Genomic DNA, 22,497 nt, shown 5'->3' with positions numbered 1-22,497 from the left:
GTGAATGAAGAGGACATGTGAATGATGAGGACAGGTGAATGGTGAGGACAGGTGAATGAAGAGGATAGGTGAATTGGTGTTATTTAAGGTCCTTGAGTGAGTGAGAAAGTTAAAGCATTTGTGACATTTGTGAATTCTTTGACCCATGTTGACTGATACATCATGTGTTTACTTATTTTATTTTGTCAGCACTTTAATTAGTAAAGGTTTGCCTTGAATTAAAAACAATTTAGTTAGATTGTCCTTCATGCTCGAGAGAAAGAAACCACAACCTTATTAAAAAACTAAGTACAATTTTTTTTACTTTAACTTGAGTACTTTTTTAGACCAGTACTTTAACTTGTACTTGTATGTTATCAAAACTAGTGGAACTTTTCTCTAATATATTACCATCATCGTTATCACTATTACTATCAGCTGTGTAACTTTTCGTCGTCTTTCTCTCAGAGTGGGGGAAGGGACAAGAGGGAGGGCGGGAGGGGGAAGAGGACTACGTCAGAGTGAAAGTAGAGTGGGATGGCTTTGTGTGAGGAAAAGAAGAGAAGAGAGAGAGAGAGGGAGAGAGAATATCGTCCAGAAGAAAGGAGTCTCACGAGCGTCTGCAGAGCCGTGCCGAGCCGAGCCGAGCGGATCCGGGTTAGAGAAGCAGCAAGCGTTTCAAAACAAAGGGCGACTCCTTCACGCGCGTCTGCACAAACCTCACCGTGACTTCTCGTAAGTACAAGAAAAGACCAGAGGGGAAGTTAAAAGAGCTGCTTTCATTCACTCACACACTTGTGTCTGTCATTAACAGCTGACCTCTCAGCGTTTGCTCGTACATGCGGCTTAAACAGCCATATTTACGTCACATTGAAAATGCTGGATGTGAATTGGAAGAGGAAACAGCAGCAGTTCTCCTCTCTGGATGTGAGCTATCAGCAGCTGGATGTGTTCAGGTGGAACATCTGGCAGCTGGAGACCTCAGCACAGTGTTAGGGAAATGTCCTCCACGCTTACCTACTTTGTTCTGATGTCTTAATGTGTATATTATATTCCACTTCTCTTTCTTCCACAACCCCGTGTCCTTGAAACACAGGGAGGAGGTCCATATGTGTGTGTGTGTGTGTGAGAGAGCCACCCATGGAGCTCACAGCCTGACTCACACTGCACTGAGAGGGGAAGTGGTCCTACATCATAACCTAAACAAAAATCAGAAAGATGTTCAGTGTTTATTCTAGTTAAGTTCAAGGACAAACTAAAGCACGAGAAAGAGAAGGGGGAGGAAGAGGAGGAGGAGGAGGGAAATCGCAGCCATCTCCAAAATGAATTTGCCCTAGCCTGCCCACTTTTCCTAGACTGAGTTTCGACATTGCCTCGACGTCAAGCGCCAACTTGTTTTGTGTCATTTTGATGGAGTGATGCGATGCACTCGAGCAAGTATTGCCCTGTAGTGCTGTAAAAGCAACTCGTCATTTTGATAAACTAGAGACCAGTCACGTTATGTGAGTTATGAACATCAGTAGCGTCTTGTGAATTTAGGAGGAAGTGTGTTAAACCACACAGAAGATACCGAAGAACCGCAGAGATGGTTATGCTGTCATATTTTTGGAATGAAGCCATTGCATTAACTACTTAATGATCTAACCCTCTGAGGAAATCACCATTTATTTAATCTCTGGTGCATCTTTTTAGATTCATATAGAAACTTTTCAGATGGCTGAACAGTGGGATTCTACAATTTCTGCAACTCATATTTCATATATCATATTTTATTGTATAAAAGTGTTTTCACGGGCTGAGCAGTGCGATAAGTAAACAGATGTCCCTGCGTACAGTCATGTGTAAATTGCCTATTAATGTATTTTTCTAACAGTGGAAGCAGCGCTGAGTGTTTTGATGAAAACTAGCTCTGTCGAGCAATACTATCAGACATGACTGAGGGAGTGTTTGTGTGTACACACCAGCAGTGCAGGGGCGGGTGGGGTTCACATTTTGGACACTAGAAAACATTTCTGAAACTTTCTTTGTGTTTTCAATGAAACCCCCACACCTGTTTGTAAATGTCTCGCTTTACTCGCCCGATGATGCGTCCATCTGTCTTGACATGAAACACATTGCTTCGTGTGTGTAGTGGAATGTCGCTGGGTGACACGAGATGTAAACACTCGCTGTACTGATTAACACAGAGGACGTCACAAGGAGCTGATAGCTTTAGGGTGCATTCACACCAGCCCTTCTAAACCGAATCCTGGTCCGTTTGCTCGGAAAGTCCGGTTCGTTTGGAGAGGTGTGAATTTGAACTCTGGTCCGCCATTAAAAACTTAGGTCTCGGTTCACTTCAGGTGAACCAAATGCAGGAAGCACACTGCAACGAAGGGTTTGTCTTAATTCTTGCTGCAGTGCCACCTCAGGTGAGGAGGGGAATACGTTATTTGAAAGGTTCGGTATGTTTCGCTTGTGCAGTGTGAAAGCAAACTCCGACCGGCTGAATGTTGCAACCCCCAATTGAAGCGAGTCTAGCGGACTATAAGGTGTGAAAATGACCTTAATCAGCATTGTTTAAACTCATTTGACAGTGGTTCAAATCTAAAAGACATTTGACATTTTTACCTAATCTAAACACAAATGTATTATCTCAGGCAACACACACAGCCTCTCTCTCTCATTGTAAACAAACAAGCGGAACGCTCGTAGAAAAAAGTAATTTAGCGTGTGTGTGTCCGTTATTTTTTCAGAGACAAAAAATAAGAGAGTGGAGCACGTCCACGCCATGCCTGTCATTGTGCTGGTGAAATGTGAGGGTCACTGAGGGGCTTTGTGCGTCAGAAACTGCGGGGCCACTACAAAGTCAGTGTGAGGGGCTGGGGCGGTGTTGCACAGATTGAATAGGTTAGGGGCCACAATGGCCTGTCTTTGAGGGAGAGAGGAGGAGTGCATTCTTGGCCAATGGCGGCAGGTCTGAAAGCTCGAGACAGAGCGAGGGGGCTGGTCTCGGCCCCTCTTTGTTGCTGCTTTTGTTGAGTTGAGTCACACCAGATGAAGAGGCACAATTTTATTTAGGCTTTTTGGACAGACACACATTGCTATTTCTCATAGGACACTAACTTGACCTCCGTTGATTGGGAAGTCTTATCCCTAACCTTAACCATAACCAGTGCATGTCTAACCCCCAACCTCAACCTAACCACAATTCAAAATCTTATCCCTTAACTTAACAAGTTTCTCAGACATTAAGTTCTGCCTCATTAGGATCAGGTTTTGTTCCCTATGAGGACTACTGGTCCTGACAGGGACAGTGTTTTATGCCAGAAAAAGTCTTAAAGGGATATCAAATACAAGTATGCACACACACACACACACACACACACACACGTTAATACTTTTCTCTGGGGTAGTCATGCGTGTTTTATGCAATTACACCCCGGGTGAATGAGCCCAGGCTGGCACCTTTCACAGTTTATGGGTGTGTATTTGTTTTCGTGTTTTTTGCGTCAGTAAAGTGGGCTGTATTGTTTCAGCATGCGTTTGGAGGAACTTCTCGCTGTTGACTCTCTGTTTACATTTTGGGGGCCTCTTATTGTCACAGAAACCTCAGTCCCTCTGGTTGTGTTTGAAAGCTGGAGCCGTTGCCATTTCTTCACTCTCCGTGCACAGTTGGGGAACATTTGATGGCTTTTTACAGCTTGAATTGTTTTATAGTGTTTAATCTGGGTCCGCAAAATAAATCCAAACCAACCTCTGCAGCGCCAAACATGCATCCGTCACTCCCTGGCGGAAATGATGGTATATGCTTATCCATGGGAAACATTTTCTCCTCTTGAAACCCACTTCATTCACTGTTTATGGAGGGCTACAAAAGCAAGTGGCCCACAGGGATGTGTTTACAAAGAGAGAAGATGTTGAAGAGAGCCGCAGGAGTTGTCCCATAATATCTGTCAGGGTTGAAAAACCTTCACGTAAACTGGAGAAGCAGAACTCGGCTTGTTCTTTTGAAGCATGCAGGTGACTCTTTGGCCTCCCTGAGGCCACGTGGGATAATCAAAAGCAGTCCTGATGTGTAACACTTTAGAGTCATGTGCATTTTCTTCTGCTTGGTTGGACTTGTGCGAGCAAACAAACGAGCTGTAATGAAAACGTTCCAAAGTCAAAGCTGCAGGACGTGCGTGTCTCTTCTCCGGATGATGTTATGGCCTGCCTGCAGGTCTTTGAACGGCTGACTTGGAAACCATTCTGTGTAAAAAAATGAATAGGCTATTGATTTGGAAATCGAGACTTCAGGGTGTGAGATTTGTGTGTGGCTCGTGAAAGCTACATTGCTTCATTCGCCCTGCTCTGCTGGTGCATTCTTTTATGAGCGAGGGATACGTTTGGTCCTGCCCAACTCTGTGTGGTTTCATACTAGTTTTATGTCTCTCGGTTTTATTTCCTTGGTCTTAGAGACTCGGAGGGAAATTAGACCCTCATCTGTGGCCTGGGATTTGCCCACTGTCCACATCTTGTTGGAGATGCTATGTAGTCCTGAAAAATGGTGAAATAGTCTCTTTTGTGGTTTTGGTTTTAGGGCCTTCCTCCTGGTTGGTCCAGATGCATGACCAGACCCGGCGCAGCAGCTTAGGGAACAGATTGCCTTGGTTTGAGGTTTCTGGTTCAGGATCTGTGAGTTAAGAAAAAACGAGTTCATGGAGTCTTCCCAGCCCAGATCAGCTGGGAGGGGGTCATCTGATCTGGGTGGGTGATTCAGCAGCTTGAATGCCTCCTTTTTTTTTCTTTTTTTTTTAAACTGCGTCCCATTCCCACCTATTATGAAGAAACAAATGCCTTTCTGTCATCTCTCACAGTTTTTAATTCATGTCCATGAATGGTGTTTCTCACAGGCCTTAAAAGAGTCTGTCTATCTGTCCTGCCCTTCATGGAACCGCCTGGGTCAACAGTGCTTTAGATCTCCTAACCACCCACCGTCGTCCTTCAGAACAGGCTGCAGTGGCCAGCACTCATTACCTCAGCACCTTGGCATGCCACCAGTGCTGTTGCTGATATCTCAGACCAATTACTCTAGGTTTAGCCCTCAGTGGTCTCCCTCTGAGTAACGGCCAACGGACTGACCCACATATGCCTCGTCGTCACAGCATTTTCTGGGGCTTAGAAAAAAAGGCTCTGACTCAAGCTGTCGTTACGCTTCATTAGTGGGGATTTTATTGAGCGTAGAGGTTACTCGGCCAACGGGTCTTCACAGCCAAAACATGGCCCGACTGTTTGTGTATTTTAGTCAATGAGAAAAGAAGTTTGTCTTCTAGAAGCAAAAAGAAGTTGGCTCACTGAATGAAGGACTGCAAAACTGTGTATAAGTTGGCATCACGCCCACACTCCGTGAGTAGAACCCTGTGTGGCGAGCGTGGGTTCTGTCAGGACAGGAGAGCAGTGTGGGAATGAGCTGGTCCAGATTAGACGCAGAACCACACGACCGCTGATCAATTTGGATCATGAAGGTCACACCATGATCTGTCAGTATTGGTGGCGATACAAATCTATGATGATGATGAGAATCGTCATAACTCCAGTGTTTCATGTGCTTCACTGTGTAAAATACTCCTAGGTAAACACAGTATAAAGGAAGGAAGTGCTGTTGAAGTACTTTCCCACAAGTCTGTTCGGCAACCGGCAAACAAGCGGAAAGTATTCATCAGTTTCAGGATGTACTGACCTTTCTGCTCAATAAACGGCACTGCAGCACACACACACACACACACACACACACACACACACACATACACATACACATACACATGTAGACAGGATGCTTATGTCTGCAAGAAAGCCCCACTAGGAAAAGTCACGTTTTTTTTATCTCCATATGTGACCATGAGTTCTGTATGTGACCATGAACACTTTCCAGTCCACTCGCTGGTCTGGTCTTGTTTTGGACGAAGACGATGACGATAACCATTGATGCTGGTTTCAAGGATCACTCACTCAAACAAAAACAAGGACATGCAAGTGGGCCAAATGGAAAGAACGTGTCACCATGGCCACGTACTTAGAAGTGGAAGTGCACACTAACATGTGAGTGACCTTGATAAGTGAGAGAGATTTCCTGTTAAGTGCAGAGCAGAGAGAGATCACACAAGGTGCCTGCAACTGCCTCTGCACAGGCATGTTCAGGCTCCATCCCTGTACTTTAAAGAGGCAGAGGCTGCTAATTTGTGGGCATTGTAGTCTTAACAGACAGCACCGGGCCCGGGCCTGGACGGACTATAATCAGCTGCAAGCAGAATACACCACAAGAACTCCGCAGAGAAAATAAAACTGTAGCCTGGGTGGCTGTAAACAAAAAAGTTATGCAAACAAACATGCATGCGTGATGTGTGCGAGCTTAAAAGATTCACAATTACATATATATATTTATCCAGGATGCGCACACACCCATTTAAAAACAGCCTTTTTGCAGTTGTAACTATGGAGTCGTGCTGAAGGCGTCTGTGTCTGTGAGTCACACCAAATGAGCGCTGTCGTGTGACAGCATTCTAACAACTAGGATGACAACAAGGAGAGCTCCATGGTGTTTGACGAGGTCGGAAATCAACTCATAAAAAAAGGACTCTCCCCCAAACTGCCTTCAAACTTGTCCTGATATCCTTACTACCAACCATTCACAGACTGAAGCGTGTTTCTAGAGATTAATCTTTTTGCATTTTGTTTGTGTAAACCTGACTGAGAAATGACAGTTTAGATTTAGAATGGATCATTTTTACGGCCTCATAAAGCATGACACCGGCACTTCCTGTCTGTTTCTGTCATTTCCTCGCCGACTGATAACACATTTTTCCTGTTGCTGTAGCTCCACTCGGCTCACTTGTAACTGAGATCTGTCCCCACAGTGTATTATCACGGTGGGTAATTATGCAAGACTGTGTTTATTGGCTGAGGGTTTGTGCAATCTCTAATTAGGATGCGTAATTGCAGAATGGGAAGACAGCTAATTTTCAGTGATGTGCTCCTGAAATCCTGCAGTGGGGCTGAAATTGAACGTTACAGATGCGCATCACTGTCAAACCCAGGACAAAGCGGAAATAAATAAAGAAAGAAAGAAAGAAAGAAACAAAGAAACAAAGAAACACAATTCACTGCACCACCGTACCTGCTGTAAATACAGCAGAACTGCTCTGAAACACAACCGTGACCTGTAGAAATCCACCCACGTATCAAGTGTTGTAAATCTCATACCTGCGCCTCAGATGTTGTCATGCCTCCGACTTTGTTATTATGACCTAGTTCTGAGGGTTTTAAGTCAACCTCAGCTTAAGATGAATCAGTGGGAGATAATACTTATTTTGTCGCCTGAGGCATGTCTGAAGGTCTCTGCCTCGGACTGACTCCGATCATATCAGACGACGTACAACTTCAGTTTTCATTCCTTACAGATGTGGTGGGACGATGTAGCGTCTCGGCGGGGAGGGTTGTGTGTGTAACCTAATCCCACACTTATCCCCCTCAGGGCAACAAAGTGACTTGTGGCTCTTAATGAATGTTTTCTGTGCTGAACTTCTCATCACCGCCTATGTGACACACACGGCAGGAATTATAGCCATAATTTGACTGAACAGCACCACTGTTATCAGCTTAACAAGCCTCCCTTTAATGTGAAAGTTTAGTCTTCTAATCTACTGAATTAGACCACAGAAATGTTTTAAGCATTACAAAACAGACTTGATTGTATCATCCAGGATAATCCAGAAGTCTCACTGTAAAAAGTTTACATTCCAAGTGATAGAAAACAGCAATGGAAGGAATCAATTAAACATCTAAGTGGTCATGAGACTGCAATTTCTGTGTTGAGTTTAACTAATAATGATGTCATGCATCAGTTATTTGCTGCTAAATTAGATGAAATATTAATCCCCTCAGAGAGGGAAAAACCTGTACAAATAAAATCAACACTATCTGCATGGCTTGACTAACACTAAGTTCAACCCCTTAAAATGGATACTTGAGTAAAAGTACAAGTATCTTACCAGAAAATGACTTTGGTAGAAGTAAAAGTCTTCAAGTATATGACATTTACTGTGCCAGATGTGTGAATGTCTGATTGTATTTGGTAGTAACGAGTAACTTTGTTACGTTACAACACTGCACGTCCTAAAGTCCACCAGCAAGATTGACGGCTACAGAAAAGACAACCACGCTATATTTAAAACTACATATTTTCCTGTGATCATCATAATGCTACACCCTGACATCAGAGGTTCTCAGAAGAACCTCCTCGCTCGCAGGAGCCCGTGGCCAGGCCACTGTGGTCATGACAATAAATCATAACATAGCAACAGCATCACAATTGCTTTGATTGAACTGTACACATTACACACACACGCACGCACGCACATCTGGTATAAATTTGCTGTCAAATTTTGAATGCTGCCGAATAAAGAGCAATTAAATTAGATTTTAGTTTCAACTTGTAAAAAAGAAAAAAAAAGACCCAATGTTGCCACCCCCCCCCCCCCGTTTCTAATCTATCACATGTACCCTGACTCGCTCGATAGTGGAGTGAACATGTGATGTCGTGTATGTGCCTGCCGCAGTAGTCAGGATCTGGCATGTGGTGCCGTGTGTTACAGTCAGAACGTGGCGTGCTGTAACAGAGCTCCGTCCTCTGCTGCTGATCGGCGTTGACAGCTGCTCAGCAGCAAAACGCACACCCGGCTCCTGTCATTTGGCAGATAAAGCCAAGCACACAAAGACGGTGTAATCACGGGGGGAAAATGACGACGGTATGAACTCAGTCGTCTCTGGCAGTGATGTGAGCGTGACTCACGGTGACTGTAGCTGCAAACATCTGGAAGTGTTGCTCACGGTGTGCTCACTGCTGCCTGACGGTTGCAAGAAGTGGATGTTTATTTTTTCGTTCGGTGGCGAGGGGGTTCCAGCAAAATACAAGGGAGCTTGATGATTCACAGTGGAAGGGAAATGTACGCACATTAGTTACGTCCACTTCTTCCTTGTGTACATATTCTGTGTGTCTCTGTCTGACCCCCATTGTGTCTCTCTCTTCTCATAGGTCTGCTTCTCCAGATAAAGCCATGGCTGAGGGAAGCTGCTTTGGTGCGTTGTAGATGTTTGGGATGACCAGAGCTGAACCTTACCTCAACGAGGGAGAGGGGAGAGCAAAGAAGAAAGAATCGAGGGAAGGAGGGAAAACATCTGCTCAGAAAGGATAAGGATCAGCAGCTCATCTGGATCTGAACCGGGAACCTGCTGGAGCTTTTTGTTTGTAAGGAAAGAATTTAAACTTGTCAAAATCAGAGATTTGTGCCTTGGAGGAGCTTTAATCGACTTTTTTTTTGTTTTTTTTTTTAAATCACTGGTTGCTACCCTTTTACAAAAGAGTAACAAAATGTGTCATGTCATTGTAACATGCCGCTCCATGCTCTGGACTCTGCTCAGCATTGTTGTGGCCTTTGCTGAGCTCATTGCCTTCATGAGCCCCGATTGGTTGCTGGGATTCCCGCGGTCAGACTCCAGCGTGACCGGAGCGGGAGTGGACTCCGGAGAGTACCGGCCGTCTCTCGGCCTCTACAGCCGCTGCCTCCGCGTCGGGGCCCGGGGGGTAGGGGTGAGCTGCGGGCCGTACGCTGGGACATTTGGCGAAGTGGCCAGTGACTTCTGGAAGGGTGCCATGTTGTTTCTGGCAGCAGGGACGTTGGTGCTGGGGTGTGTGGCCTGCGTGTCCATCTTCAGCCTGTGTTTCCAGAGCATCTTGAAGAAAAGCATTTTCAACATCTGCGGGCTGCTGCAGGCTATCGCAGGTGAGACCATTTCCTTATTGGGCATTCCGCTTTCATACAATTAGGGATGAGCTGATATGATACTCGGTATCGGTACTGATCCGATACTGGTCACAATCACTGGATCGGATATTGGGCAGATAAAAATGTACAATCTGATACAATTCAAATGTACAACATTTAAATAAGAGTCGGCAACAGCATTTTAGCTGAGTCATGCTGTGGGCTGTTTATTTCTTCTTTATGTGAGAAGAATGACACATAATAATTTCCTTGAAATAGCTAGAAATGTATTAGCACAGGACTGATATCGGTGTTGGCAGATACTCAAGCTTGTGATATCAGTATCGGACATGAGATGAACACACCAAAATACAGTAGGACATATGAGTAATATGTATAGTTTTTAATATATTCAATTATTGGCCACTTTATTAGGTACACCAAGAACTGCAGATCGACTGGGATTTTCACACTCAGCAATTCTGCTCAGTTTTTACTACTAGATCTAATCAAAAAGGAAGTGATCATAATATATGGAAGCATGTCACATGCAACATATATACATTGATTCAAATTTTCAAATTTTAAACCAAACATCATCTGTGTTTTCACAGACCGGACAAACTCAAGACGCGAGGAAACACTTCATCTATTACTGAAGCCTTTTTTTTTATGTATTTAATCTGTGACATATGTACAATAGTGTTTACACGAATCATGCTATTCATGGTATTTATGTAGAGTTTTTAAACTGACTAGGTGAGACAAATATAGTTAGATACAAAAAAAATTGGCAAAAATATCTACTGTGATCTAATGTGGTAAAACTTTACCAAACCAAACAGGTCTTTTCAACAACAGGCTCCCAGAGGTGGAGCCATTATGTGACATCACTGTAGGAGCTGGTCAAATTCTTTAAGAGATAAATAAATGCTGAGTCCCCGTGTGTCCAGCTGCAGTGGGATCCCAGTGTGTTTGTTCTCTCAGCCTCAGTGTTTACATGAGTGTGATGAAACCTCTCGTCTCATCTTCTGCTCTCCCTCCAGGCCTGTTGTTGATGGTGGGCCTCATGCTGTATCCTGCTGGTTGGGGTTCAGAGAAGGTGATCAGTTACTGCGGCTCTGAGGCCTCGCCGTTCAGGCCGGCTCTGTGTTCACTTGGCTGGGCGTTCTACGCAGCAATAGGAGGAACGCTGGCGACCTTCCTCTGTGCCGTTCTGTCCGCTCAGGCGGAAATTGCCACCTCCAGCGATAAGGTTCAGGAGGAGATTGAGGAGGGGAAGAGTCTGATATGCCTACTTTGAGCCCACACAAACCTTGGGAGTCATCTTAATGTGTCATCGGGAGTGACTGTCTTTATGATATCCTGGTAAAAACCTGGTTGTTTTAAGGAACGAACGTTTGGTAACCGCTTTTTATGGCATGGCGTTTCCCTCTGAAACTTGCTGAAGCCTACGTAAGGCTAAGAACATTACCCATACACTTTTCCTTTTCCTTCTTCTTTTTTTTTTTATTATAACCAAGATACTGTCTATTTTTGTAAAAATGTTCACCTTAAACAAACCACTGTACTAGAATAATGTGTTGCGGACAGATTAAACGCTGCCAGTAAAACAGTGTGTAGGACTGTGATGCCTTTTATAACGTTCGTTTATATGGTTCACCTGCAGACCTCAACAAACCACTGAGTGTTAGCAGATGTGCTCGCTGAAACACCCAAACGATGTTCTGTGATGATTAAAACTGTTGAGGCTCCTACATATTTGCCTGCTGTAATTCTCTGACAGTAGCAGTAAGATATTTAGTTATTCTCAGATGTGCCACAAGGGATTGTTTACATAAAAGGAAGTTCCTACCTGTAAATGAATTCTATTGTAGCTCCGTAACTGGCTGAGTGTGTGTGTGTGTGTGTGTGAGAGAAACTTGCCATGTTTCACTGTGTCCTTGCCCACAGTATGATTAACCACTGCAGCTTATCTTGGGCTGCCTGACATGAGAACAATTGTGAATTGACACTAGACACACATTCGGCCAACGCTCCCAGTGAATCATGGGAGTTGCCGCGTTCAAAGCAGATCAAGGCAAAGACGTTTTAAGTTGAATAGATTCAGTGTATTCCCCTTTTCCATCAGGCACCCCATATTGTGTTTTGCACTTGACCCTGGATTAATTTCACATTGCTGTAAATCGGATTCATGTGATGCTGCGCTATTATTCATTGTAGGTGAGCATGTGCAATAAGTGAGCTGTAGTGTGTGTGTGTGTGTGTGTGTGTTTGCTTTGGGACTAAGAGGATGAGACCACGATGTGGATTTGTGTCAAGAAGCATTTCCAGACCGTTTAGTGTCGACTGTTGGTTGTTTTTTGTTACATTAACAAGAGTAACGGCTTCTGTGGTACAGCGCGCGATGCTGCGTGCGTGAAAGGTTGATAATGTGTGAAGAGAAACAGTCTGTTCTTTGTACTCAAATAAACCAGGCCTCCTTTAGTAAAGTTCTCTGTGATTAATCTTTTTGTTTGCTTGTTGCATCCAAACCCGATCCTGGACAAAACTTGTAAACGTAAATGCACACGATTTCTTTCAAATTTTATTTAATGTTAATACCATAAATATACAAAACTCAAACTATTTCACATGCGACAAAGGCCAGACAAGAGTGCATTACATTTTCTTTTTACATGTTTCTGATAATGGAGATCAAATTTTCAATTTTACAAAATATACAAGTGTCCCTTTTGAATGACTTTCTTCTTTAATTCAGTGAAGTAAAAAGGCCAGTGGTCAAAAACAAAGTTTGTTGTCGGCAAACTTCAAACACATCACTGGCACTGCGGGCCAGCTCATCAAACACGTCGACAAAATATTCACTGTGGCACGGTTTCATTTAACAACTGCTTCAAATTATAGATACATGGAAATCCTGTCAGTGTACGTAGCAAAGTAGTTAATACCTTAAAGTAAAATATGATAAGGGAACACATCACAAACCAAGATGGAAAACATGACATTTGGTAGATCTCTCACAGCTTTTCAGGACTTAGAATAACACTTGAGGGCGATTTTCCTTGTTCGTTCACCAAGCATACACACAGTTTTACCCACACATACACAACTCGCAAGTCATTTAACACTTTTTCTTTTCTTTTTTTTTTAAATCTAGCTGATGCTACGATCATGTCATTTTTACAAAAACACACTTTAAAACCAAAACCAAACACAACTGAAATGCAAAGGACATAAATTACGCCATAAATAAAACCGATGTTCGTCTTTTGCATGAAAATTGACGCAAAACAAGAAATGTGCAATACATTAAAGATATGATGTCCAAAAATAACATAAACTGCTTCCAAGACGTAGGCTTAACTACTTCATGAAAAGTTGATCTTCTCCTCAAGTTTTTCACCCACGACATCGTTATAATTCCACACGTGTGTGTAACATCAATACCAGTCATCAGTCATCTACTGTGCACATCTCCACTCTTCACCACTATGAGGTGCTAAACCACAACATTAATGTAATCCACGTCCATATTTCACCTTAATGACAGTAGTCTGTACAACTTTGTGCTGAAAAACACCAACGCTATCGTGTATAAATTTAACATTTCTTAGTGATGACATAGAATGTGCATCAAGTCCAATCTATTTTGGCTATGAAACGTCTGTTGCCAGTAATCCAATACTGAAAAAACAAACAAAAACAAAAAATCATCAGTATCAGTGTATTTATTATGTTTTCTATACAGGGTATTCTAAAGGAATAGCTTTAACACTGTCCAGGTCGTCTTCAGTGAGAAAAGCCAGGTCACATTTCTCAGTAATCACTCTGTAGGGACCATGTGTCCTCCATCAACAGGAAACATGAAACACGAGGCTACGACTCGGCAACTCTCAGACTCATTAGCGCGTTAGTTTCTAACCAAGTGTGAAAGAAAACAACTGAGGAGAGAGCCACACAGTTAATGCCAAACATACACACGTACATAAAGGAAAGGGCGTTCTCTGCTTTTTTTTTTTTTGCTGAACCAGGCCATGAAAGCACCGGAACGACATAAACGTTAGTGGTGAGAACTGGTGACCTGTCAAAACAGCCACTGGGACATGCAGTAGTTTTATAACTCGCTTCTCACAGAAAACTGATGGAAAATACACGAGGGAAGAAATTCTTCCGCTGTCAAAGCACGTCATTTTCATGCTGTCACATCTTAGTAAGCTACAGAGATGCCGACCACGCCCACTTTTCCAAACAAAGTAGCACACAGAGGTCATCGGAGCACTGTTGAAAGGACTGCGGGCAGGTCCTTTCATCACATACATACACACATAATCCCATTTTTATTTTATTTTTTTAAGAATGACATTTTACCATCATCACAATGGTATTGTCTGAGATTAGAAGCGCTGATATAGTCGAAGGTGACATTCACCTTTCACATCTCCACGACCAAGCACTGTATTATAAAAAAAACCCTCCACACTGGAGCCACATTTTTCTTTAAGTGAAGTACACATTCACACACAGCCGCAGCCATTCAAACATATACTCGTCGTTTCAGTACGTGATCAAGAAAACAAATTCATGTGCAACACCGTGATCAGATTATCACTTTTCCATGAACTCAACACTGTGTTTACCAGGCAGGAAGCGGTTTGCAGGTCGTCACCATGACAAAAATAAGGTATGCTAGAAATGCCAATCTCTGCCTGATGTAGAATCACCTCAGCATGACATGGGAGCGAAGTAGTGAGTAAGAAATTGACATGAAATCCCACACACTCAGAGAACACCTTAACTCGCTAAGTGGACAACTTAAGGGACGTGAGCATATAGTCAGCTGACTGAGAAGCAGACATGGTGGATGTGTTACTGACTTTTAGGTGAGGGTGGACAGCTCTGGACACCTTCCTGTATATATGTTTGATCCGAGGAACTGGGCCAGAGCTGTGCATCTCCATCTTATCAGTGTGTATGTGTTAGCATGAGTGTGTACGTGTAAGCATGAGTGTGTGTGTGTGTGTGTGTGGGCATGTGTCAGTTTATGGATGAGGTTTGAAGGCTCCACGAGCAGCATTGGTTGCAGCATTGGCCGCGGCGTTAGCGGCCGCCGTCTGAACGGTCTTGTTCGACATGACTCCGGTTGCGAACTCCTGCTGAGCCTTCTCAAAACTAGCACCGGTGGTACGATAGAGCGCGTGCACCTGGAAAGAGTGGAGGAGAAAATTAGACCACAAGGCTATGGGCACAGCAGTGTCTCCTATTTCTCTTCCTGCATGATCACAACACTGTTGTGGAGTGAATAAAAGTTTTGCACGGGATCCTGTTCATTCTTGACACTTTCCCAGTGCCTATATGGACTCACGTTAGAACCTAGATCAGTCAGAAATCCTTGAGACACAGATTTGAACTTAAGCAATATCACAAATACATAGGCAACAAAATGCTCACCAAATTACTGTTAACTGTTTAACGTTAATGTATAAATAATTGACATCAGCCTTCACAACTATGAAGTATTTCCATACACTGTATATAGTTATTTTCTTGACTGATTTACATCATTATCCTGTGACTCTCATTTGTATTCTCACAGTTCAGGTTGAGTGCATTAAACACAGCATGTGCAGGGCGTATGCCGTTACCTTTTTAAACATGATGAGCGAGCCCACAGACAGAGCAGTGAACAGAGCAGCGATCAGTAACATAATGATGCCCACTGGGATACTGGTGTTCAGACCAGTTAGAGCTGCAATCCAGCCACTGGTAAAACAAAACAAATGTAAGGTATTGGAACTTTTACTCACACAGCACTACAAAACAAGTATTGCTTTGTTGTTTTTAGATCTGTAACCATTGGCATTTGGATTGGAATGATCTGAGTGAAAGTTGGTCTTGTATATTAGCACGCTGCAAAATACTGACCATGTTCCCCAGCCGGTGATGCCGATGGTTTGTAGGACGTGAACCCCAAACTGACAGATATAGACGAAGAAGAAGACAAAGAAGCGGAATGAGCTGTCACTCCTGTGGTGGGGAAAGAGAATGAGGGCATTAAGAGACAGCAGCAACATGGAGGCAGTTAAAATGACCCTTCAGCTGTGTTTTTAATCCACATTTTTTGTGCTCTCTTCCCAGACTCCCAAACACACGAATCCCAAAAAGATTCTTGTGATTGAATAATGCCAAGAAACAATCACAACGATTTATCTGAAATAAGGTTAGTTTGGCTAACAGAGACATCTGCTGTAATGACAGTCGGTACATTTCCATGTTAGATATCGCATGTTTACATTCAGTTGGACTTAAACTGGCCTGGGTGCTCAGTACATGCTCCACAGTTCCTGCCCCTGAACTCTGACCCAGAGATGAGAGAAGGAGCAAGTACACAGAAGAAAGCAAACTGGACATTATGGGTTTGTTGTTTTCTCCAAGAGAAGGACAAGCAACTGCAGCATTTGTTGATATGTCACGTTTCATTGTTTTAATTGGTGATAATGCACCTTGAAAGAGAATGAAAAAGGAGTGGAGAAACCAATATTATTACCATATGTGTGTTTGTAACCCATTGGAATTCCTCATTTATCTGCTTACCTAAAAGCCCCGTAAAGTGGTCTGTACCAGCAGACAAAGGAACAGGGGGTGAAGAGCAGAAACCATAGGATTGCCAGACCAAAATCCACGCCACGATTTGCGTCCACAAAGAACCAGGCTAAGCAGCCAAACATGTTCACAAAAAGTGTGCCGGCGTGAACTGGAGAGGGTGAGAGAGATGGAAAGACAGAGAGAATAAATAAAATACAATCACCGAACGAGATTCCTTTAAGTAAAAGAACACAATTAAACCATAACTTATATACAGTAAAATTGTACACATCTCTCACTTATCTAATGCACTAGTAATAAATGAGCAGACAAATGTGTTTGATAATGAAGTGATTTAAATTACTGTTCATCGTGTTATTTAATGACTCTGAAATGAGATGTGCTGCAGAATAAGGGGCCTCTTGAACAATGTAAGTAAACCCTTGCTGCTCTGCAGCTTGTTTAACCGAACTACAATAAATGACAATGATAATATTCACTGGAGAGTAGGTAATACTTCTCAAATTGGGCAGTAATTCTGCCCTCTCAGTAAAGATGATCCATGGAGTTTCTCATCTTGATTCAAGAGCGCTGTCTTTCATTGTGAGATCACCATTTCTTAATTTCTCATTCAGGCTTTACAATGCTTTCTCCCGCTCGTGAGCAAATCTGCTCAGCTCCTGCTCATAACTGTTCGCCTGCACTCAATGCTGCCTGTGCTGAATTAATTAATTAAAAAGAGAAAATAAACTCCATAATGATCCACTTACATATCCAAAGGTTGTACATGATCTTGACCGTCTTCTGGAACTCTACAGGGATGTCGACTGCAATATCGTGATAGAAACATGGGCCAACGGGGAACTTTTCTGGCACTGGAGGCCAGTTGTTCTTACGACCTGTGTGGAAAAAGGCAACACTAATTTGATGATTGCTCCTGTATAATATCGAGAACTTTTTTTTAAATTAACCTCATGCAAAGTGATCACTATATGCTGTATACCCTAAAATAAGTAAATGTAATGAGTGTGCGTGAACTGAACACTGCATTTGTCTTAAAACTAAAATGTAGTTTAGGAAAACTAAATGGTGCATCCACACTGTTAATTAATGAAGTACATTTTAAAGAAGACACGTTAAAATCAAGCTAAATTCCCCAAATCTATGAATCATTCAAGTGTTCAACAGAATATAATGTATATCGTAGTCCAGAATGTATATTGGTGCTAATATAGGAAAATTCATACATTGCATATTTTGTGTAAAGAAGGCCCTTGGATACTCAAAGTGTACTGTTCTTCAAATATGGAAAGCTGTGCCAAATCCAGCTGTTTCCATGGTAACATACAAGCTGTCTGATTCTTATCAACACTGCAATAAGTCTTGCTTTAATTGCCAGCGACCACACTGACTCTGAGGGTTAATGTGAACCGAGTGTGTGAATAAGGGATCTCACTGAACTGACTGACCTCCCGCGGCTCCATGGGACTGTAATTCTCTTTCCCGACGATCAAGCTCTGCTGCTTTCTTCTCCAACTCCTCCTGCCTTCTCAACAACTCTGCCTGAGCACGTGCTTGGTCCTAACAAAGACACAGAAATGCCCCTAAAATTCACCACTCAGCATCTGACAGGAGTTGTGATATCCAATAAGATAAGTGATGGTAGGTATTTTCCACCCAGGTATGCTTGGGTGTGTTAGTTTGAGGGGGGTTGGAAACACAATCTACTCCTGCTGTCATCTCACTTGTCTTCTTCTGTTAGTACTAATCTAGCTCTAACGTTATACTCTGAAGGGAAAGCTACAGGTGGGGAAAAGGCATTAAATAAATGCACACTAAAGACAGTGACATGGAGTGGTGTGGTGTGGAAGACATCAGATAAAAGACAATACCTCATTGCGCCTCTGCTAGGCCATTGAAGCACAGATGGGTATATAGAAAACAAATAAACGTAAATGTAAATGCAGTTGCAGTATATTGTATGAGCATGTTTCTGTATGCAGTACCTGAGTCTGTTGCTGTGAATAAGCAGGTGGTTCTTCTGTAGGTTTCATGATGGCAGGTTGCGTGTTCTGGGAAGGGGCTGGAGTAGGTTTGGGAGCATTTCCAGGGGCTGCCTGTAATCCAGCATAGATCTGCTATGTTAATATTTGTGCAATCCAAAAGGCAGAATCTGAATCAAAACTGTAATTGGGCCGCAGTCAAATTTTGTGAGTGGAATCCTCTGTTACTGAGAGGTGGAGGAGGAGAAGAGAAAGAGGGTAATGGATTAAATTAGGTCACTGATTAAGAATCACACGAACATAAACATGCACAGTCTCATCAATAGTCATGCTTCTTAAGCTGACCGTTCTGGCATCTGTGAAGGGGTTATATTCCTCCAAACCACCAGGTGGGGCAGACCGAGTCACCTGCGTCACAGAAGGATCCTACGAGACACCGAGGATTTCAGAGGGTTAAAACTTTTAAAACAAAATCAAATTCATAATTGTTACTGTTTCTACCAACCAATAATTTGTATGCTAACCGCACTTAAGCAGACATTAATTAGAGCCTCTTAATGATCATGTTCTGACCAGTCATTTTTGTATTAAACAGAATAAACAGTAGGGTGTAAAGTGGGAGCACAGTGTGCATGCAGTTAAAGAAATTAAGGCTAGTGTTTCATTACTTTCTTGGCTTTTAAAACACGATGAATAGAATGAGATGCAAAGAGATGTGATAAAGAAATGTTATTGAATGACCCAGAAGAATTGCAGTAGCAGCCATAATAAAAGCTGTATGTGTTCTCTAAATGCTATGGAAAGGAGCTTTATTACTTCCTTTCACATCCCCTTTTTCATTGGATACTAGGCCAACCTTTAAAAAAGAAAAATCCACAATCCAGTGCAGCGAGAGAATTACAATATACATGACTGACAAGGGATGCAGCTCATCGTGTAAGTTGCATCTGGCTATAAATACCTGTCCTTACAGTCTGATTGTGTTGCCCGGCGACAGTGGTTTCAAGACAGACAAAGCCAATAGCAAGATTGTGCTAGTAAAGCAAAGTGACAGCAAACAGGTTGCGCCCATGGGACATTTGAGCAGTAGATGTAAAAGATGATAATGAACACAGCATAGAAATAGTGTTACATTGTTTATATTCAAGCCCTGTGATTGCAGTGACCTGTCCATGGTGTACCCCGCTTTTTGCCCTGTGTCATCTGGGATTGGCACCAGTGACCCCCAGCCACCCTCATGTGGAGGATAAAGCAGTAGACAATGAGTGAGTGTTTCTATTCGACCATATATAGGTAGAATAATAACATCAACAAAAATCACCACAGGCCAAACACTGCAGCTCAAACATGCTTTCTTCATGTTTTCTTCCAACTAGAAGGGTTAAGAAATGACTATTTTTTGGGCTTTTCGGACTCACACCGACAGCGTCCATCTTAACTCCACCCACTGACAGGCCCATCCTTAAATAGAGGGAAGGGGGAGTCATTAGCGTTATCTACAGGTGATCTGTTGGCTTCGACATCGCCAAACTGCAGTCAACCCCTGGTCTTAAGTGTCAGGTAGAAAACCTTTACTACAGTGCACCATATTATACAACACTGGTCTATGTAAAGCACGAATGGTTTGTTGTCACCATTTGGCCTACAATGAATACGACACTTGAAGAAACTCAAACAAAAGCTTTGTCAACTGTTGTCATTTTCAATGTGTTTTAAGTGATTGTCCGTGTGATTCCAGGGTTAGTTTAATGTCAGCATTGTGTGCGACACCTTTTTAATAAATTCCTTACTTAATGTTGAAACATTAACGATACCTCATTTAACTTCAACGTTACGTTTAATATCCCAACATTGTGTTCATGTGGTACTGTTGGTACCACATGAACTGTTGGTACACGACGTACCTGATTGATGCTAAGAGTTAGCTAGCTAACATCATAATCATATGGCTTTATTCTTTGTTTGCATCGTCGTTATTTAGTGAATTTGCAGACAGACAGTCAAGTGTTAGATAAACCTTAGATGTATTTAAAAAAGGCAACAGAGATTTCATATGTGCGTTATAAGACTGACAATACAGACAAACATTAGCTCTATGTGCTAGCTAGTCAGACCGTTAGCAGGGATGCTAGCGTTAGACTGGCATCAACAGTTCTCCAAGCGTTAGCAGGCTAGCTAGCCAGGTTAGCTACCTGGAAAGGGTTGCTGAAGTCCGGGTCTGCGAACGGGTTGCTGTCAAAATCAGACATTGTGTCGCGTTTTTTAACACTTTACAGTGTGGAAGAGCTCCACGGTTCTCCTCAGAAAGGTAATTCGACTGCCTCTCTCTGCTGCCCGCAGTCTTCCCCGCCTCCTGCTGATGGAGACCCCTTGTTTAGCAAATTAGCCCGTGGCTGAAAGAAATGGCAGAAGATGAGAGGATGCGTGATGAGCTGCACACCTACGTCACTGTTTCAGGACCGTGGACAGCATGGAGTCTGGACAGGTACGCTTCATGTGGAAATGTATACTGAAATCATCTGCTTCTTAGTCTTTCCTGCTTTGCGTCTCTTGAAATATTACATAAAATTTAAACCTCAACCAAACAATAAGTTATATTGCAATAATAGAAACAACTAGGGATGCAGGATATTATCGGTACGTTATCAGTATCGGCAGATAATGGCTTTAAAATGTATTATTTGATATCAGCAACACATCAAAAGTCTGCTGATATGACTAATGACTACAACAGTAGGCTAAATAGACTGCTACCTTCTTGACTTTTATGCTGGCGCCCTCTACAGCAATTGTTCTTGCACCTTTTTATTTATTTAGCTCAATGAAGAAAATGTACATCTTCTGCAACAAGAGTATGCAACATATGTGAATTTCACTACAGAAAAGACTGAATTTCATCTGCAGTTGGGTGCAAGGAAAAACATACATATATCAGTATCGTATTGTTTATCGGCCCAATCACTCCCAATATACTGGCAAAAAGTCCAATATTGTACATTCCTAGAAACAACCTTATCTCTCAGGTCAAATGAACACATTTGGTGTGCCTTTTGCCCTATTTAGCTAGGATCAGCTCCAGCTTTCCCACGACCTTGAACAAAATAATTTGTAGAAAATGAAGGAAAGTGACAATATAGCAATAAGGACAGCAGGACAACAATAAAAGAACAATGAAATAAATCGGCAATAAAATAAACTATCCTAAAATAAAGATCTAACCACATACAAAAGAGCAAAAGCAAACATTTTAAATCACATAAGGTCTATTTCTGTATGCGCCACAATTCAGAATACATAAAATAATTTAAAGTGAATTTTCCTCTTGATTTTGATCATTGATGAAGGTTAAGAAATTAATTTTGTCAAATCTCTGTAGACTGTAGTTCTTTTCACGGCATTCCATTTTGGAATAGACACCGTAAACCATCTCATCAACACCTGTCTTTTAGAGTAATTATGTCTCTACCAGTAATTACTGCCAGTATAATTAATTACTTTATGCAAGGAATCAGGCTTTTTGGTGATACAGATGTTTCTGAAAGTATCTTCCTTGTCTCTAAACTCCCATTAAATACACACAGCACTACAGTGCAGCTTCACTATTTACAGAGACACACAGTCTCCCATGCACTAACACTACACTTATTATATACTAACTTTTTGTGTTCTGTGTGAGTAAATATTTTCTGACAAATATGCTACAATATTTAGATTACTAAAACCAACTGAGCCTGAATTAGCCGAGTCAATTCTTGTTAGAATCCTTGGTTTGAGAAACCTGATATTTATTATCAAAAACGTATAGCATTCTCAAAAGACCCTATGTTGTTTTTTGAGCAATTATTACTTTTTTTTCTACAAATTAAAATTGTACCACCCCAAAGCCCAACTGAAACAAAAGAGCAAAATCACCCTCCTGAGCTAGGATATTGACAGAAATAATAACATAAAAAAGACTTAAAATATTTTTTTCAAGGTTTGATATTTACATCTTTCTGTTAATTTCTGTCAATACTGTTTATTATAGTTCATTATTTGAGTTGTATACGTCAAATACCACAGCAAGGTCTTCCACTGTAAAATTACGATGATCATGTTAATGATGAAAATGATAATTAGGATGATATCTGGAGGTGTATACGGTTCTG

General features: G+C 42.1%; 3 protein-coding genes across 9 annotated transcripts in view; 2 read left to right on the top strand and 1 right to left on the bottom strand.

Moving 5' to 3' along the window:
* The first annotated feature begins 526 nt into the window (after positions 1-526).
* On the top strand, positions 527-12,253 carry LOC131464536 (LHFPL tetraspan subfamily member 2a protein-like). 3 transcript variants are annotated; one of them, XM_058637053.1, is made up of 4 exons: positions 527-714; positions 9,032-9,244; positions 9,359-9,779; positions 10,808-12,253. In XM_058637053.1, the coding sequence occupies exons 3-4, from the start codon at positions 9,368-9,370 to the stop codon at positions 11,062-11,064; spliced, it is 669 nt and encodes a 222-aa protein (XP_058493036.1). In that variant the 5' UTR covers positions 527-714; positions 9,032-9,244; positions 9,359-9,367; the 3' UTR covers positions 11,065-12,253. The 3 variants fall into 3 exon arrangements, with proteins under 3 accessions (XP_058493036.1, XP_058493038.1, XP_058493037.1); XM_058637055.1 differs by having other exon boundaries at positions 528-714; positions 9,418-9,779; XM_058637054.1 differs by lacking the exon at positions 527-714 and adding an exon at positions 8,730-8,942 and having other exon boundaries at positions 9,032-9,779.
* An 82-nt stretch (positions 12,254-12,335) lies between these two features.
* Positions 12,336-20,754, bottom strand: LOC131464533 (secretory carrier-associated membrane protein 1-like). 5 transcript variants are annotated; one of them, XM_058637046.1, is made up of 10 exons: positions 20,542-20,754; positions 18,695-18,775; positions 18,353-18,463; positions 18,239-18,253; positions 17,816-17,927; positions 17,117-17,245; positions 16,356-16,515; positions 15,687-15,788; positions 15,407-15,524; positions 12,336-14,965 (listed from the first exon to the last, which is right to left on the bottom strand). In XM_058637046.1, exons 1-10 carry the CDS (start codon positions 20,596-20,598, stop codon positions 14,804-14,806), a joined length of 1,047 nt encoding a protein of 348 aa, XP_058493029.1. In that variant the 5' UTR covers positions 20,599-20,754; the 3' UTR covers positions 12,336-14,803. The 5 variants fall into 5 exon arrangements, with proteins under 5 accessions (XP_058493029.1, XP_058493030.1, XP_058493031.1 ...); XM_058637047.1 differs by having other exon boundaries at positions 18,239-18,250; XM_058637048.1 differs by lacking the exon at positions 18,239-18,253.
* Positions 20,699-22,497, top strand: part of LOC131464532 (corticotropin-releasing factor-binding protein-like) — a 76,298-nt gene continuing 74,499 nt past the window's right edge. Inside the window, exon 1 of the mRNA XM_058637045.1 lies at positions 20,699-20,834. Coding sequence (XP_058493028.1) covers positions 20,762-20,834 — 73 coding nt within the window. The 5' untranslated portion in view covers positions 20,699-20,761. The remainder of the gene's footprint in view (positions 20,835-22,497) is intronic.

This window comes from Solea solea, chromosome 8 (assembly GCF_958295425.1).
Source record: "Solea solea chromosome 8, fSolSol10.1, whole genome shotgun sequence".
Taxonomy (NCBI): domain Eukaryota; kingdom Metazoa; phylum Chordata; class Actinopteri; order Pleuronectiformes; family Soleidae; genus Solea; species Solea solea.
Note: the sequence above shows the minus strand (reverse complement) of the source record. Positions and strands in the feature narration are given on the sequence as shown.

Excerpts from the sequence above, each read along its gene's own strand:
- LOC131464533 (XM_058637046.1), bottom strand. The coding sequence starts at position 20,598 with ATGTCTGATTTTGACAGCAACCCGTTCGCAGACCCGGACTTCAGCAAC. Across the intron at positions 17,246-17,815 it reads GTCCCATGGAGCCGCGGGAG|GTCGTAAGAACAACTGGCCT; the intron begins GTCAGTCAGTTC and ends TTTTCCACACAG. Across the intron at positions 15,789-16,355 it reads CCACTTTACGGGGCTTTTAG|GAGTGACAGCTCATTCCGCT; the intron begins GTAAGCAGATAA and ends TCCCCACCACAG.
- LOC131464536 (XM_058637053.1), top strand. The coding sequence starts at position 9,368 with ATGTGTCATGTCATTGTAACATGCCGCTCCATGCTCTGGACTCTGCTC. Across the intron at positions 9,780-10,807 it reads GCTGCTGCAGGCTATCGCAG|GCCTGTTGTTGATGGTGGGC; the intron begins GTGAGACCATTT and ends CTCTCCCTCCAG.